The 16,268-nt window shown below is 54.5% G+C and overlaps 1 protein-coding gene across 1 annotated transcript in view; it reads right to left on the reverse strand.

Annotated features, from left to right (window-relative positions):
* The window catches only part of LDLRAP1 (low density lipoprotein receptor adaptor protein 1), a 28,839-nt gene that overhangs the window by 9,564 nt on the left and 3,007 nt on the right, over window positions 1-16,268 (reverse strand). Inside the window, exons 2-6 of the mRNA XM_011955672.1 lie at window positions 16,134-16,264; window positions 9,958-9,965; window positions 6,416-6,558; window positions 5,434-5,546; window positions 3,163-3,277 (exon numbers count right to left, since the gene is read on the reverse strand). Of these exons, the coding sequence (XP_011811062.1) occupies window positions 3,163-3,277; window positions 5,434-5,546; window positions 6,416-6,558; window positions 9,958-9,965; window positions 16,134-16,264 (510 nt within the window). The remainder of the gene's footprint in view (window positions 1-3,162; window positions 3,278-5,433; window positions 5,547-6,415; window positions 6,559-9,957; window positions 9,966-16,133; window positions 16,265-16,268) is intronic.

Here is a 16,268-nt window from a genome sequence, read left to right on the forward strand (position 1 = left end):
GTGGCTGTGCCCAGCAGCACCAGGGAGGGGAGAGCTGCGGTGGCTGTGCTGCCCTAGAGTTCAACTGACTGGTGGGTGATGTAGAAAGGAGCCCCTCTCCCCCAACCTGAATGGGTCATGAACTCATTCAGGCAGCCCAGCCAGGAAGAGTAGGGGTGTGGAGGCCCCCAGCCACAATGAGTGTGGTTTTGTCAACATTCCGATTCAAGTCCCTCAACATCCCGATTCAAGGCCCTCAACATCCTGATTCAAGGCCTGCTGCAAACGGAAGCCGCCTCACCACCCACCCCAGGGGAACCGTTTCACTTTGCCCCTCTGTGCTTGCATGTGTGTTAATCCCGTGCTGCTGTGCGCTCGCCACCCACCACCCCACCCCCTTCTTTTGGCCTGGCAAACTCCTCCTGGGTCCTCGGCCTTCAAAGCCCCATTCGAGGTGTCTGTCTCAGGGAAGTCTCACTGACTCTCCCGTGAGATTTACTAACTTCCACCCCAGAACTAAGCCCCACTGGGTTCCAGATACTGAAGCTGGGCTGTTCTCTACCGCCTTGGATGTTTTCTCCATGGCTCAGACCAGGACAGCCGGTGCCAAACATCTGTGGCGGAGCTGCCAGCAGGTGCGGAGGCTGACACAGCCATTCCATCTCCTGCCTCCCCCAAGAACACTTCCACTTAGCTCAAGAATCTAGGATTTCCAACATGACGAGGTCATCAACACACTGTCAGCCCGGGCTGGGCTAAGACCGTGAGGCAGCAGGTGATGTATTTACACCATGCTGGGCTGGGCTGTCTTGGAGAGGGCTCCGCAGGGCCCCTGAAGCAGGGAGGCCACGTAGCAAAGGGTAGGGAGATAGATAAGCCACTCCAGCCATCAACCCAATCCCAGAGAAGAACACACCAAGAAAGATGAAGAATTTAGGTGTCTGGCAGGGGCCCTTCCTGCTGCCCGGTCAGGGCTCTGCAGTCAGTGGCTGAGCAGTGGCCTGGCTCTGTTTTCCTGGGTAACTGACCCCATGGCCTGAGGGTAGGCTGATTTCGCTCAAGTCTGTGTGAAGTCCTCTGACCACAGGCCAGGTCTCCCTTGTAAGAGCTGGGCCTGCACCTCTCTTACTCCTAGACCCCTCATCCCAGAGGAAGCCTCTGCACTGTCGAAGGCCCCTCCCACCCAAGGCCAGCTGTCCCTGCCCAAGGCCTGCCCTGGTCAGCAGGGAGGAAGAGATGAACAATGGGGACATAAGGAGCTGTATTTTTAAGTCTGCGTGGGCTCCTAAAAGACAAAGCCACGAGTCACATCTGTGGGAACTCACAGGAGATGCCACAGCAACTTGGAGCCCTGGGACCTCATGAGGCAAATGGCCAGCGACACTGAGTCTGCAGGAAAGAAATGAGGTGTTCAAAAGAACCTGCGGCCTTTCAGAACAACCCCGGAGGTCACTGAGGCAAACTTCTCATTCTGCTGACAGGCAAGCGGCCCAGAGAAGGGCAGGATCTTCTCCAAGGTAACACAGCAAATCAGCCAGGATCAGACGGCTAGACTGTCTCCTCCTACAGTGCCTCTTCCATGACACCTGTGGTGGGCTGAATTGTGTGTCTGCCCCCAAGATGTCCACATCCTAATCCCTGAGACCTGTGAATGCTGCCTTCCACAGTAGCAAACGGGCTTTGCAGATGTGGGTTAAGGATCTGGCGATGGAGATTAACCCAGATTACTCAGTGTGTCCAAATGTAATCACAAAGAGTGTTGAGAGGGGTAGGAGAGTCAGAGCTAAAAGTAGCAATGTAACGATGAAATCAGGAGACCGGGAGATGCTACATTGCTGGCTCGGAGGATGAGGACAGGCCCACGAACCTGGAAGTGCAGGTGGTCAGTCTCTGGGAGGTAGAAAAGGTAAGGAAACGGATTCTCCCCTAGAACCTCCAGAAAAAAAACACAACCCTGCCAACCTAGTTTAGACTCCTGATCTACCTCTGTCACAGAATACATTTTTCTTCTCCGTAAGAGAATACATTTTTGTTGCTTTAAGCCACTAAGTTTGTGATCATTTGTTACAACTTACACAATATCTGAAGTGTGCCCTGATGGGCAGCAGGAAGCCTGGAGACCACAAAGACTGTGATGGACCTGACATGTCCTTTGATGACAGCGGAGGGAAGGGGATCTTGTCTCCTATAGGTTCCAAGCGCTACAGGGCATGGGGACTGGGGCTCTGAGCTGTCAACAGAGGTCAACAGGTGTCAATGCTCCATCAACGGATGTCAGGAAGCACCTTATAGGGAGGATGCTCAGATCCTGGGGGCCTCAGAAACAAAAGCTGCAATGCCAAAGGTTGACCCACTCCACTCCTTGTCCCCAAATTCAGGACGAATCCCCAGTGACCACCAAGGTTCCCCCTCATCCCGGCTAAGATGTGGTCAGGGGTGTCCTGGAAACGAGACAAGGAAATCTGAATTTCCCAGTCACGCAGGAAGGGGAAGAAATGTGGGTTTAAACCTCCACTCTAACCCTGACTGGTTGTGTTACCCTCAGCAAGACAGCTGGCCTCTGGGAGTCTGTTTCCTCATTAAGAATTTTAAAAATGAAGAAAAAAAAATGGAGAGAGTAACAGTTCCCACCTTGCAGAGCTGTGAGGATTAAACGAGTAAAGACCTGGAAGCCTAGCACTGGAATGCACACACAGGAGGCGCCGAGAGATGGTCACCGCCCTCCACACTCCGGTCACAGCTGGAATGGACACGCAGGAGGCACCAAGAAATGGCCATTGCCCTCCTCACTCCAGTCACAGCAAGCCCAGTTCTCTGACGGCTCTCGCCTTTGCCTTCCACCCCAGGCCCCCCGATCTCCCATCTCTGAGGACCAATCCCTACAAGGCCCTGCACCCCTAGACCATATTAAAGACAGGAGATCCAAAACAACCTCAACCCAACAAATCACGTTACAGAGAGAAAGGGGCCCAGACAAACACTGGGGACAAGGGCTAGCCACTGCCCACCTCACCACTGTACCACTTAGCTCTCAGCACCCACTTGGGGTTCCCAGGGATTTCACCCTCTTCTTAAGTAATGGTCACCTTTGGGTCCTGCCTCCCACACCAGACAGCCCCCCCACCCACAGCAGGGCTGCCAAGGCTGCTGGAGCCTGCCCTAGCCCCAGCCCTCCCCGCTGACCATCTTCCGCTTGGTGCAGAGGAAGGCGTGGCACTCGAGGCTCTGGTTGTGCTGGCTCTGTGCGATGTATGCAAACACCTTGTCATGCATCTTATCTGCCGTGCAATAGGAGATCCTGAAAGGCAAGGAGGAAGTATCACCAGACCTGGCACGGGGGCCTGAGCACATGTGGGATGCCCTGCAGGGCAGCTCCCCTGAGTTGCAGAGAACCTGCTATTCCCACTCCACCAGAGCAGACTCTGAGAATCCAGCCTTGGCCTCCAGGCTGGGTACGTAGGCCGTCTGTGCAGGAGGGGCCGAGGCCAGGCAAGAAGGAAGGAATGGGGTAAAGACTGGAAGCAGGGCACTTCCCCCTCTTCCTCCCATCCCACACTGAGCCACACCCCAAAACAGTAATAGCTGAACCCTTACCACATACCAGGCAATGTGCCAAGAGCTTTCTAGATCTCGCCTCATGTAATTCTCAAAGCTACCCTCTGAGATGGGTTCTATCACTATCCACGTTTTTCAGATGAAAGAAACTGAGGCTAAAGACCTGAGCCCAGACCTGAGCTCACCTGTAGGACTCCAGAGGCCATGACTGCCATGCTGCCTCTTAAGGCTCTGTGCCAACTGGCTGGAAGGGGAAGCAGAAAGCAGGACACTCCCCTGCTCACCGATGCCCTTCACCTGGCCTCCCCATCCCACCTGCCCGCCGACCCATGCCCCTGCCCAGAGGTCTAGTGAGATTCAGGTCCGTCTCTCTCAGGGTGACTGGGACCATTTGCATGTTCTGGAGCTGCGGCCAGGGGTGGAAGAGTTGAGAGTAGGGGTGGGGTGTGTGTGTGACAAGGACCCAACAAGGAGTCCCAGTGGGCCTGGGAGTTGCACAGCAACTCCCTCTGCATGGAGCACCCTCTCTGCCCCCAGTTGCCACCCATAACCCACCCTCCCTCACGTGTCTGGTCCCAGCTCGTTGCCTCCAGTCAGCCTCAGAGTCTCATTCGGGGAGGGGCCGGCAGCCCAGAGGTGGGACAGGAGTGCCACAGACTCACCCCTCAACCCAGAGGCGGGACCGGAGTGCCATAGACCCATCCCTCAACCACGTGGCCCCAGCTTCAATCACAGACATCAACACCCCAGGTGGGCAGAGCGTGAAGGTGCCAGGGCCCTTCCTACCTATTCTCCATCCCAGGGGATCCAGCTTCCTGCCCTAAATGTTACTGGGTCCTTGGTATCAATAAACTAGATCCTGTTATTCCTCAAGCCCCAGCAAGGTGCCACCTCCCCTGGGAGGCCTTCCTGGATTTCCCCGGGCAGACCCTCTCCTTGCCTTCTTGGAAAACACTATGCTCTATCTCCTGTTTCCTCCCAACTATTCCCAATTAGAGTGGCAGCTCCTTGAGGGCATGAGCAGGATTGGAGTCCTCATCTGGCACAGCTGTTGGCAAAACAGGTATCTTAAACTGTTGACTAAAGGCAGGCAGGTATGATCAGGCCAGTGACAGGAAGACATCACCCGGGCCCCCACAACACACATCTATCCACCCTACTACTGGCCTGTGCACCAAAGGGCTGAGCCATCTGCTTGGAGACAAAGCAAGAGGGTGGATGGATGCCTGGCAGATGGGAGCCTGCTGGACAGGGCTCTGGCCTGGGTATCCTAGTTCCAGTTCAGCTACTACCTCACCGTGCGTGCAGCCGTAGGCAATCCCCTCTCCGGGCCTCAGATTCTCCAACTGTAAAATGGACCTGAGCTATCCCTTCCAGTTCTGAAAAACTACAACTGACCAGCTGAGAGAGGTGGGGATAGCCTGAGGCTCTAAGGGCTAACCAGAGGACCCACTAGAGAGACCATCCATACTCTGACCTCAGATCTTGGCTGAGGCCTCCCTGGAATGCCTGGCCAGATACCCAGAGCTGAGCCGCTGCATTCACAGAAGGAGGAAAAGGCAGTGACTCTGCAGTTCTCTGCTCCAAGCCTGGCTCAGTGGCATGCCGGTGGGGACTGGGGACGGGGCACAGGTGGGCTCAGCTGTCTTCTGTAACTGGTGATGATGACAGCAGCAGCTGCCACTTAACCAAGTGCTCATCGTGAGCCAGGTGCCATGCACTCGGCGTTTCCTAACAGCGCTGTGCAGCAGGATCTGTTCCCAACCCCATTTTACAGATGTGGAAACTGAGGCTCCAATGTCACCCAGGTAGGAAGTGGTAGAGCCTGGATTCAGATGGGACACTCCACCCACTGCCCCAAGTGGCAGAGTGGATGGGCCAACCCCATGCTGAGCGTACCTGTATATGGACACGTTCTCAATGAGCTGGTTGGTGAGGTTGTCTGTCAGGATAATTCCCCGTGGAGACACCTTCAGAGTCACCTTCTGCAGCTTCTTCCCACTGGCCTTAGCCTTGGGGCAGACAGGAGTCAGAGGAGTCTGCCAGCCTCACTTGAGACCCACGCTCATGGCCTACACTGCACCGTCCCTAGGACCCAGACGCGGGGCCCATCTCAGCTCAGGCGACTGGCAGCGGCATGGGGAAGACCACTCAGCCAGCACCCTCTTGTAACAGAAGCAGGAGCAGCATCTGCTGAGCACCAGCTATCTGTCAGGCACCGTGGACCTCGAGTCATCCTCCCTCTCCCCAGAAGGAGATGGACTCAGAGAGGCTAAGGGACTTGCCCAAGGACACACAGCTAGGAGGGCACACAGACTCGGCACTGAATGAGCTAGCACAACCCAGCAGGATGACTCTTGGGGACTCTGCTCCATCCACTGAGCTGAGGGGTCCGAGGCCACCAAGGGAAGGGGATTTAAAAGGCCCACTCTTGCTCAAAGCTAGGGAGGGGGCAATGTGCTCTCAGATGTGCTATGCTATCTCTCAGGCCATTGGGCAGGTAGTCAAGGGAAAGCAACCTCCCCACCCTTCCTGGTGCTGATAAGTCACCAATGCCTTGGTAGGGAGCCTGAGACGGGGGTGGGGAGGCTGGAAGAAGTCATAATGGCTGGAGGGAAGCACCAATGCATCGGCAGGGAGCCTGGGACGGGGGTGGGGAGGCTGGAAGAGGTCACAATGGCTGGAGGGAAGCCACTGACCGTGACCTTGCAAGTCCAGTGCTTCCCTCTATCAAGGCCCAAAAGCTGGATGGAAGGAGAATCAAGGGCAGGGCCAGGCTCAGACACACCCAATTGGAGTAACAAGCTGGGACAAGGGTACCCTGGGAAGAAGCTGGTCCGTGGTCCCTGGTCCCTCCACCCTTCCCAACTGGGGTGCTCACCGTAGCCACGATCCTCTTGATGGCGGCAGCTGACAGCTCCTCGCCCTTGGGCTGCTCCACCAGCGTCATGCCCAGGTATTTGAGGCTGAACAGCATCCCCTCCAGCAGCGTCTCCCGAGTGTCCGTCCAGTTCTCAGGCAGCTCTGGGGTAGGACAGAGAAGGCCCTCAGACCCTGCGGCTCAGGGCCCACCACCAGCAACAGCTCTCACCAGCCTTCTTTCCTAGGAAACCCCAGCAAGTTGGCTGGGGGTCTCCCCTACCACTACTGTCATTTTTTTTTTTTTTTTTTTTTTTTGAGACTGAGTTTCACTGTCACTCAGGCTGGAGTGCTGTGGTGCGATCTCAGCTCACTGCAACCTCCGCCCCCCAGGTTCAAGCGATTCTCCTGCCTCTGCCTCCCAAGTAGCTGGTCTCAAACTCCTGACCTCAAGTGATCTGTCTGCCTCAGCCTCCCAAAGTGCTGGGATTACAGGAATGAGCCACCGCGCCGGGTCTACTGTCACTTTTAATAAAAGGCTAAAGCTTTCTGGCACATATCAAGGCTCCATGTAAGCAGCTTTACCTAAAATGTTCTCATTAATCCTCCTTAAGAACCTATGAGGTCGACACTTTTATCAAACCCATTGACAGACAAAGACATGGAGGCCATGGAGACTCAATCACATAACCAAGTCCAGAGAGCCAGGAAGTGCAAAAGCCAAGTTTCGAGCCCCATTTTCAAGCTCAGAGCCCTCTTTACTTCAATGCTACCACTTGTTGAGGGCAAATCATACCATTTCTTACTGAATCCTTAGTGCAATCCTGTGAGAGAGTGATTCTACAGATTAGAAGACTGAGGCTCAGGGAGGCAAAGTCATGAGATGAAGGCCACATACAATGAGTCAGACTTCAACCCTGAGGGGTTCCCACGGCCCCAGCCTGCACTGCTTTCCTCCCTGTGTGCATCGGTAGAGACCAACGGGGCGGGCGTGCGGGAGGCTGGGAAGGAGACAGTAGCCCAGGGAGAGCAGGGTAGGGTAAGGCTGTGTGGGGAGAGGAGAAGGTGATTTCCCAAATCTGAGAAGGCTCGAGACCCACTCTGCTTCCTACTCCCTGGATGATCCTAGGGAAGTCCCCTCTCCTCCTTGGGACTAACACTACACCCCTCTCTGGGCTGTGGCAATGGCACAGAGCAGGGTCTACAAGGAGAGTCCTCTAAAAGCATCAACCACACAAATGTCAGGAAATAAGGGGATGAGCCTGCCTCACTGGTGGGCAAACGGACCAGGAGGGACATGTGGAAAGAGTGCCCTACCACATGGGTGAGGGCCTTGCGGAGGCAGATAGGCGTGAGGGGAAAATCGGGCTACACTGGTGGTTTCTGACCATCCCCGGCTCCTCAGAAGGAGATGAACAAAGATGAACAAACACCCTGCACTTCCACCTGCCAGAGCCCCTGCCTGTCCTCTACCATCCCCTCACAGATGCTGTGCTTGTAGGAGGTGTTTGTTATGATTGCACCATTTTACAGATGAGAAAGAAAACTGCTCTTCAGCCTCACACACAATCTTGTTAAGGACAGAGCAGGATCCAGCCAGGAATCAGTTTCCAGGGGCCACGAGAGGTAGCCAGGGCCAGCTTCCCTAGACCATCCCCCAGGGAGGGGCTGGGAGATGTCCTGGGCCCTCCCTACCTCCACCTGGGGCCTTCCTCACTGGCTCCGATTGAAAAGCCACAGGAAGAAAGTTTAGGTATCGCTGGTTCCAGGGCAGCTGAGGCTCCGGCAGGGATGTGGGCCCCTACTACAAGGCTCCGCTTGGCTCTGGAGTTCTGGCTCTGTCAAGAGCAGAACTCTGGGTCCAGGTGGCATCACCAGGTCCCCTACCCAGTCTGGATCCCTGCTGCCCCTCTCAGCTCCTGGCCTAGAGCTCTGGGCCTCCAGGGGCTCTGGTCCCCCTCTCCACAGCCAGAAGAGGCCTTGTACACCCACATTTCTCTGGATTTGCCTTGAGCAAGCCACTGTCCCTCTCTGAGGCCATTTCTTCATCTGAAAGAGGGCACAGGTGTCAGGGCTGCGGAGGGTTATACAGGAACTTACAGATGTGCCCAGTTCCCCTCATGCCTTAAGATCAGGTGAGCAGGGACTTACTGACTGTCATCGAGAACCTGGCATGCAGCTAGTGCTCAATACTCGCTCAAGGAAGAAATGATGAGGACAACCCCATCCCATCCCCAGCCCTGGTCCCAGGCCCACTGCCCCTTCAGCTCTAGCCTTTATCCCCGGGCTTCCACCCCAACATGAGGCCGGGCCCCCACTGAGATGACCCCAAAGCCCAACATGACCTTATCCTCTGTCCCATCAAGCACAAGCCTATTCCATTTGATCCTCCAAAAGAATGTGAAAGTCCCTGAGGTGTCCCCAGTCCTGGGTTGAGTGATGGGGCCCTGAGCAACTCAGACACAGACCCTACTCTCAAGCTCAGAATAACAGCACCATCATCAGGGAAAAACGGCGTTTTCATATAACAAAGATACAACGATAATAAAGCTGTAGCTATTACCATCACCTCTAACACTCACAGCCACCTTGCAAGCAGGCATTCTTTCATTCCCATTTTACAGACAGGAAACTGAGACTGACTCTAAAGCCCAAGCTCCTGACCATGAGACCACACTACCTTATCATGCAGCAAACTACCTTAATTCTAGCAAAAGATCAGGTTTTTGGAGGTGGAGGCATTTCTTCTCACCTGGAATTAGGTATTCCTAATACCTAAGGTTTCCCGTCTGCAGGCTAGGATATCCAGACCACCACTTTCAACCTGAGACCCATCTAAGCAAGGACAGCAATGGAGAGAAGTGCTACTGTGCCTATGGCCCGTGCCCTTGGCAGACATTGATAATCAATTGCAGCTCTACTTCCCTCTGATCGTTTCTCAGCACAAGGCCCCAGGCGGGCAATACTGATTAATCAAGTTTTGAACATCTCATTATCCATTCCTACCCCTGGCAAACATTCTCCACCCTCCCTCTCCAGCCCCCATTTTCACGTCCCCATTCTCCCATTTCCTCTGGTTCAGCCCTTTCCTGGCCCCTTTCCAAAGCCACTTCCGCTCCCTCCATTCCAAAGAGCCAAAGCCTGCCAAGGTCACTGGTGATCTCTTTGCTGTCAAAACATTCCCTAGTCCTCCCTGACCCCTGAAATGTTCAGCATTTTTCTGCGTTCCTCCTTCCCTGGACTGACCCTTCCCCTCCTCTAACCACGTCCTTACAGACTGGTTGCCACTCATCAGCCTTAGGCCCTCAGCTCAAGCCCTTCACTTGATAGATGATACAACTGAAGCCCAGACAGGGACGGGACCTGTGCAAGGTCACAGGGCAAGTCAGAGGGCCCCTCCTGACCCCACCCAGCCCACTATAGACAATCCCCACGATGCCCAGTGACTGTGAGGAGATTTTAAGTTTCCCCGTCTCTTCTCCCACAATATCCCTACATGCTCCCTACCCCAAGGCTCCAACCATGCAGAGCTTCTTCCTAATAATGTAACATTTACTGTCTAACTTCTGTGCCTTTGCTCAAGTAGCTCCCTCTATCCTAAATGCCCTTTCTTCACTTGATCAAATCCCACACATCCAACCTCTGCCAGGAAGCCTCCATTGAGGCAATGTAGCCTTGTGGTTAACAGCAAGGGCCTTAATCCTAAGATATCAGCTCCAATGCTTCATGTCTGAGTCATCTTGAGTGAGTTCATTACCTTCCCTGAGCCTCAGTTTTCTCATATTTTAAAATGGCGGAAACAACAACTCTGACTCCTGGAGGGGGCTGTTGTGACCCGTGGGTAAGTTTATAGAATTTAGCAGAGAAGCAGGCTCATCGTAGGTGCTCAGTACACCTTCCAATGGGGCCTCATCCCTCCTGTGGGCGGGCTGCTGGTGCCTTTCTTGAACGTAAATCTCTTCTTCCTCCCGCAGCCACACCACCCACTGCCAAGCACTGCCCGCACGTCTCTTCCCTTTAAAGAACCTGCCATTCATGTCTGCTTCCCCCGGACCTGGCACGGAGGTGTACGCCTGCCCAGTGTGGCCGTCCAGTCTGGTCCTGTTTCTCCCTTGTCCCCCATGTTCCCAGGCCCCACTGAGATGCTCCTTTCTCTCTAGGAAGCTGCTTCCCTCCTGTGGTCTGTGCACGTGACTCATCTCTTCACTAGAGCTTAAGGCCCCTCATGTCCACACCCTCCCCACAGAAACCAGCACCTGGGAGCTCTCAGTGAAGGCTCACTGGTAGGGCTCAGGGCCACACCCGCCCCACTTGCCAGCCACAGCCGGAGGCCTTATTCCCGGTGCTCCTGGAGGACCCGGGCAAATACAGGCCTGAGTGCACAGCCCTGTTCCGGTCCTAGTTATTTTTGGCCCTGTAGTGGGTAATGACTGCGCTATTTTAACGCTGCAATTTTACAGATGACCTGCTGCCGGAGTTAGCTGGGGACAGACCATATGCCTGGTCTAAATTACAGCTGTGAACACGTGCTCTTTCCTCGTTAAGGTCCCCCCAACCACCCAGGAGTCAGAGCTGGGCTGAATGCCCTTGTGCCCCTTCTGCCGCTCCCAGAGACCCAGCCTGGCTGGTGTGTCTGCAACATCAGAGTTGCAGCCAAACCCAGGGGCTAGGGGAGCCTCTGACCGGGGCTCTGGCCTCCAGTCTCCCCCAGCCTGGTGGGGAGATGGCCTCAGAGGCCAGAGTGACGACATCTCAGAAGAGGGCTCAAGCTCTGCCCTGACCTGGAGTGTAGCTGCTTCTCTATAATTCTATCTGACAAATGGGTTCAGCCCCTCAGGAGCATCATCAGAAGTTTCTGGATGTGAAAAGTACTAGGAAAATTTCAGAAGTCAAAGCTGTTGAGATTGTTATCAAAAGAAAATAAGCTTCAAAATGATAAATTGCAGCAGCTACCACTTCCTAAGTACCTACTTACACAGTAAGAGAAAAATATGCTATGGGCTCTGGAGTCTGTAGTCACTGAACCTCCCCGCACCTCAGTGTCCTAACTTTAAAACAGAGACAAGACAGGCACAGTGGCTCATGCCTGTACTTCCAGTGCTCTAGGAGGCCGAGAAGGAAGGATTGCTTGAGGCTGGAGTTCAAGACCAACTTGGACAACATGGTAACACCTCGTCTCTACAAAAAATAACTAGCTGGGCATGGCAGTGTACACCTGTAGTCCTAGCTACCCAGGAGGATCCCTTGAGCCCAGGAGGTCGAGGCTGCAGTAAGCTATGACCACATCACTGCATTCCAGCATGGGCAACAGAGTGAGACCCTGTCTCAAATAAATAAATAAATAACAGGGACAATAGGAGTATCCACCTCAGACAGGTGTGGTGGCTCACGTGTAATCCTAGCACTTGGGAGGCTGAAGCAGGTGGATCACTTGAGGTCAGGAGTTCAAAACAGCCTGGCCAACATGGTGAAACACTGTCTCTACTAAAAATACAAAAAAATTAGCTGCGCGTGGTGGCAGGCACCTGTAATCCCAGCTACTTGGGAGGCTGAGGCAGGAGAATCACTTGAACCAAGGAGGTGGAGGTTGCACTGAGCCAAGATCCCACTGCTGCACTCCAGCCTGGGCAACAGAGGGAGACTCCCTCTTAAAAGAGAAAAAAAAAAAAAGAGTATCCATCCATGGGATTGTCTTGAGGATGAATTGAGTTCACACCTGAGGTGAGCTTAGAACCTTGTCTGGTACATACCAAGTATCACAAGTGTGAACTACTGTCATTACGAATGGTCAGATGCAAAGAGCTTTAACATGTCCATGGCCATTCTCATACTGAAAGAAGAGTCCAGGATAGATCAGTGTTCCCATTTCACAGATAGAGAAGCTCAGAGGAGTCTGACCATGGCTCACAATTGACAGCACTGGGACTCCAGTCCACACCTGCCTCCTGCAGCCCAAGCCCCTTGGTGGGATCAGGCAGAGCCCTGTAGCGCTGCTCAAAAAGAGCATCTGACCCTCAGTGGGCAGTGGGTGACCTCTGACTCCTTCAAGCCACATGCCCCTCACACAGCCCCCAGGCCCGTGAGAAGCAGAGTCTTAGGCTCCAGTTCACCACTCCCTGCACTTGCTATTCCCTCTGGCTGGAACGCTCTTCCCAGACTCCTCCCTCCTGGGATTCACCGGTGTGTACTGAGTCACCTTCTCACAGGGACCTTCCCTGGTGCTGTCAGTGGCCGCCCTTATCCCCTCTGCATACCCTTTCCACGTTGTTCTGACTGCCAGCACCTGCCACTCTACTGGCTGGAGATGTTGAGGCCGGTGCAGACTGGGGAATGAAGATCTCCCATCCCCAGGAGTCCTCCCCACTGGGCTGCCAGGAACTGCCCCTCCAGTGGAACGCCTCTGAAGAGCATGTTCTACACTGCCTCCCGCAGTTCCCAGTGCGGGGTTAAGCTCCAGGAGTCCCTGGTGGTAATTTGCTTTATTTATTTATTTATTAATTATTTGAGACAAAGTCTCACTGTGTCCCCCAGGCTGGAGTGCAGTGGCGGGATCCTGGCTCACTGCAACTTCTGTCTCCCAAGTTCAAGTGATTCTCCTGCCTCAGCCTCTCAAGGAGCTGGGATTACAGGCCTGCACCATCCCACCTGGCTAATTTTTGTATTTTAAGTAGAGATGGTGTTTCATCATGTTGGTCAGGCTGGTCTCGAACTCCTGACCTCAGGTGATCCACCCACCTCAGCCTCCCAAAGTGCTGGGATTACAGGCATGAGCCACCGCGCCCTGCCGGTAATTTGCTTTGTAACATCCACTTTGTAGACTTCCCTCCCTTCTCACTTGTCCAAACAATATTTCCTGCCATCTCTTCCCAAATAAATGACTTGCACTCCAATGCTTGTCCCTAGAAGAACCCAAATGAAGACACCATCCTATCTTAAAAAGCTGTCCCATCACTTCCTCACCCTGCTTCATTTTTATTCGTCCTGCTACCAATGTCCACAACCACACCACGGATCTACACCCTTGCTGTGGTGCACCAGACCGTAAGCCAGAGGTGTCCAATCTTTTGGCTTCCCTGGGCCACATTGGAAGAACTGTCTTGGGCCACACATAAAATATACTAATACTAATGATAGTTGATGAGCTTTAAAAAATCACAAAAAAACTCATAAAGTTTTAAGAAAGTTTATGAATTTGTGTTGGGCCACATTCATTTGGAATACATTTTATTATAAGTGTCATTAGATCCTCCCTCCCTTGCCTTCCACCATGAACTAGCTTTACTGGAACCTGCACCTCCTATTTCTTCACCTCTTCTCTTTGGGTAAGCACAACCCACAAAGGAACCAGAGGGCCTGAGTGATCCCAGTACCTCTGGAAAGGGTGCCGAGGGGCCAAGGTAAGCCCCTTTTCCAGGCAGCTGGAAGGAAAATGCCTGGCCAGGGACTGAGATAAAATATTGATGTCTCCCCAAGGGATGGGAAAAGCCATGTGTGGGAGAGGAGAGCCCTCTTTCAAGGTCAGGACAACCAGGAATCCACTGCAGGCTTGAGGCTGGGTAGAAGGAAGCCTGGGGCACTGGCTTTGCTGTGTGACCTCAGGCAAGGTGCTGCCCTTCTCTGGGCTTGTTTCTCCATAAATAAGCAATGCTCATGCTAATCCTAGTGAGGACCTTGACGGGGAGGAACAGGTCACAACTGAGAGCAGGGTTCGAGTCTAACTTTAACTCCACTGGCTTCAGTTTGGCCTCAAAACTCAACCGCAGGGACCAGGTCCAAGGCCCAGATGGGTCACAACCCTGAGCAAGGTGACCCTAGCACTCCCACCCCCACATACCCCATGGCCCCTGCTCTAACCTGTGGCCACTGCTGTCAGAGGCTGCCAGCCCAACCTGGGGTGGGTGGGGCCTGCTCCCAGCTCCTCCCATGGCAGAGTCCACCAAGCACACTGGTAAGACCCCTGCGCTAGGAATGTGGAGCTCTGCCTCTCAGACGCTCTGTGTCTGGGGCCAATGACTCCAATGCTCAGAGTCTCAGTTCCTTTGTCTCTAAAATGGGCCTGCTCTGTCACCTCACAGGAGTCAATGGGAGAATGGAAGCAAAAACACGTTGTAAAACAGTTACAAAAAAAGTAGTTACCATTTACCAAACTCTTCCTCTATGCCAGGCAAACGCAATTTCATTTGATCCTCACAAACAGTTGGAGGCAGGTACTACAGTTATTGGCAATTTACAGGTGAGGAAATTGAGACTTCATCACGAGGGACAGGTGGGGCTCGGCCCGCCCTCCCTCAGGTCCAGAGGCTCCAGGACAGCACTCTGGGCTTACTGGGGCCTGGAGGAGGGGGTGAGGTGCTCCTCTCCTTTCCTCCAAAGGTGCAGACGAGCTCTGGGCCCCCAAAACCCACCACAGTACTAATCATGCTGGCGGCGTCCCAAGGATAGGCAGGGGGAAGAGGAGCAGGGGAGAAGAAAGCCACCAGTTAGGAGGGAGCATTATTACCAATAATCTCCTTGATACTCCTGCCAGGTAAGAGGTTTTATCCCCATGTTGCAGATGAGGAAACTGAGGATCAGAAAGGACAAGTGACTTGCCCAAGATTGAAGATGGCAATAGAAATTCTCTTCCACCATCCAAAGTGGCTACCTCTTCTGCGTCCCCAGATTCAGAGATGTTTCCTTCTAGCCTCCCTTCCCTTGCCAGCCCCCCTTCCTTCAAAACCACTTCTCCGGGGGCTGCCCTGCCACACTCCCTCCCTCATTCCTGGAGAAAACCGCAGGATTCTCCCGCTGGAACAGATGGCCATTCTCAGAAGTTCTGGTCAAATCCTGCCAGTTTTTAAAGGGTCTATTTTGGGAGGCAATCAGTGTGATAAACGGTACATCCCCTGGCCTACTGGCCCAGCCCTAATGGGTCTCTGACGCCACCCCCCACCAGCAGGCCCCACCCCACATTCCCAATGCCAATGCCAGTCTCAGCTGGGAGGCGGCCACAGCTGAACAACAGAGTGGGGCCAGAGGAGGAGCAAGGCGGGCCCTCTAGGCCCAGACACGCTGGCATTCCTGGGACCAGGGAGCTTGGGCTCCCCTGGTGGAGCCCTGTAAGGCCAAGAGGGAATGGGGTGAGGGGGTACTGTACTGTCAGTTGTTTCCTGATGAGGGGAGAGGCAGTGGCCCGAAGTGGGTGGCAGGGAGGTGGGAGTGTGCAGCAGTCCTGGGTTCTGGCTCCAAAACCGGCAGGAAGGTCTGTGTGACCCCAGGCAAGCCACTCTCTTCTCCCTCCCAAACAACGAGACCTGCGACCTGCGCTGGGCTGGGTCTTCTGGCTTCAGGGGAAGGTGCCAGGTGACAAGTTCCTTGAGCGTAACCAGAGACAGGCAGAGAAAGGAGCCAGGGGGAGGCCCCTCCCAGCCTCCCAGACGCTCCAGGGAGAGGTGACAGCGAGTCAGCGAGTCTGCCGTTTGCCTGGGCGCCCAAGGGACTTTAGAAGCCCGAGGGGAAAGGTGCGAGAGAAAACAGGTTTCAAAAATAGTTGGGACGCCAGGCTCGTCACCTGGACCCGACTAGAGGAAGGGACGCAGGGGTCTAGATCGCCTGATGTGGGGCTCTGCCGAGGCACCCCAGGCGGGGCCTCTCTCCCAATTTCAAGTACGTACCTGCGACCCCGGGCTCACACCTGGGTGGGTGTCTGGACACCCGGAGTCAAAAGTTGGCCCGGTGGGTCGGACAGGGGGCGGGAGAACGGGCCAGTGGGCTCCTGCCCGCCGTAGCCGCTGGCTGGGACGCAGGGGTGCGGGACAGGGGCGTCTTCCCAAGCTCCTGCGCCCTTGCCTCCTCCCCCAGGCACCGACGACGAGCGCCTGCCTCCCCCTAGCTGG

The sequence above is a fragment of the Colobus angolensis genome, unplaced genomic scaffold, assembly GCF_000951035.1.
Source record: "Colobus angolensis palliatus isolate OR3802 unplaced genomic scaffold, Cang.pa_1.0 Scaffold4, whole genome shotgun sequence".
Taxonomy (NCBI): Eukaryota; Metazoa; Chordata; class Mammalia; order Primates; family Cercopithecidae; genus Colobus; species Colobus angolensis.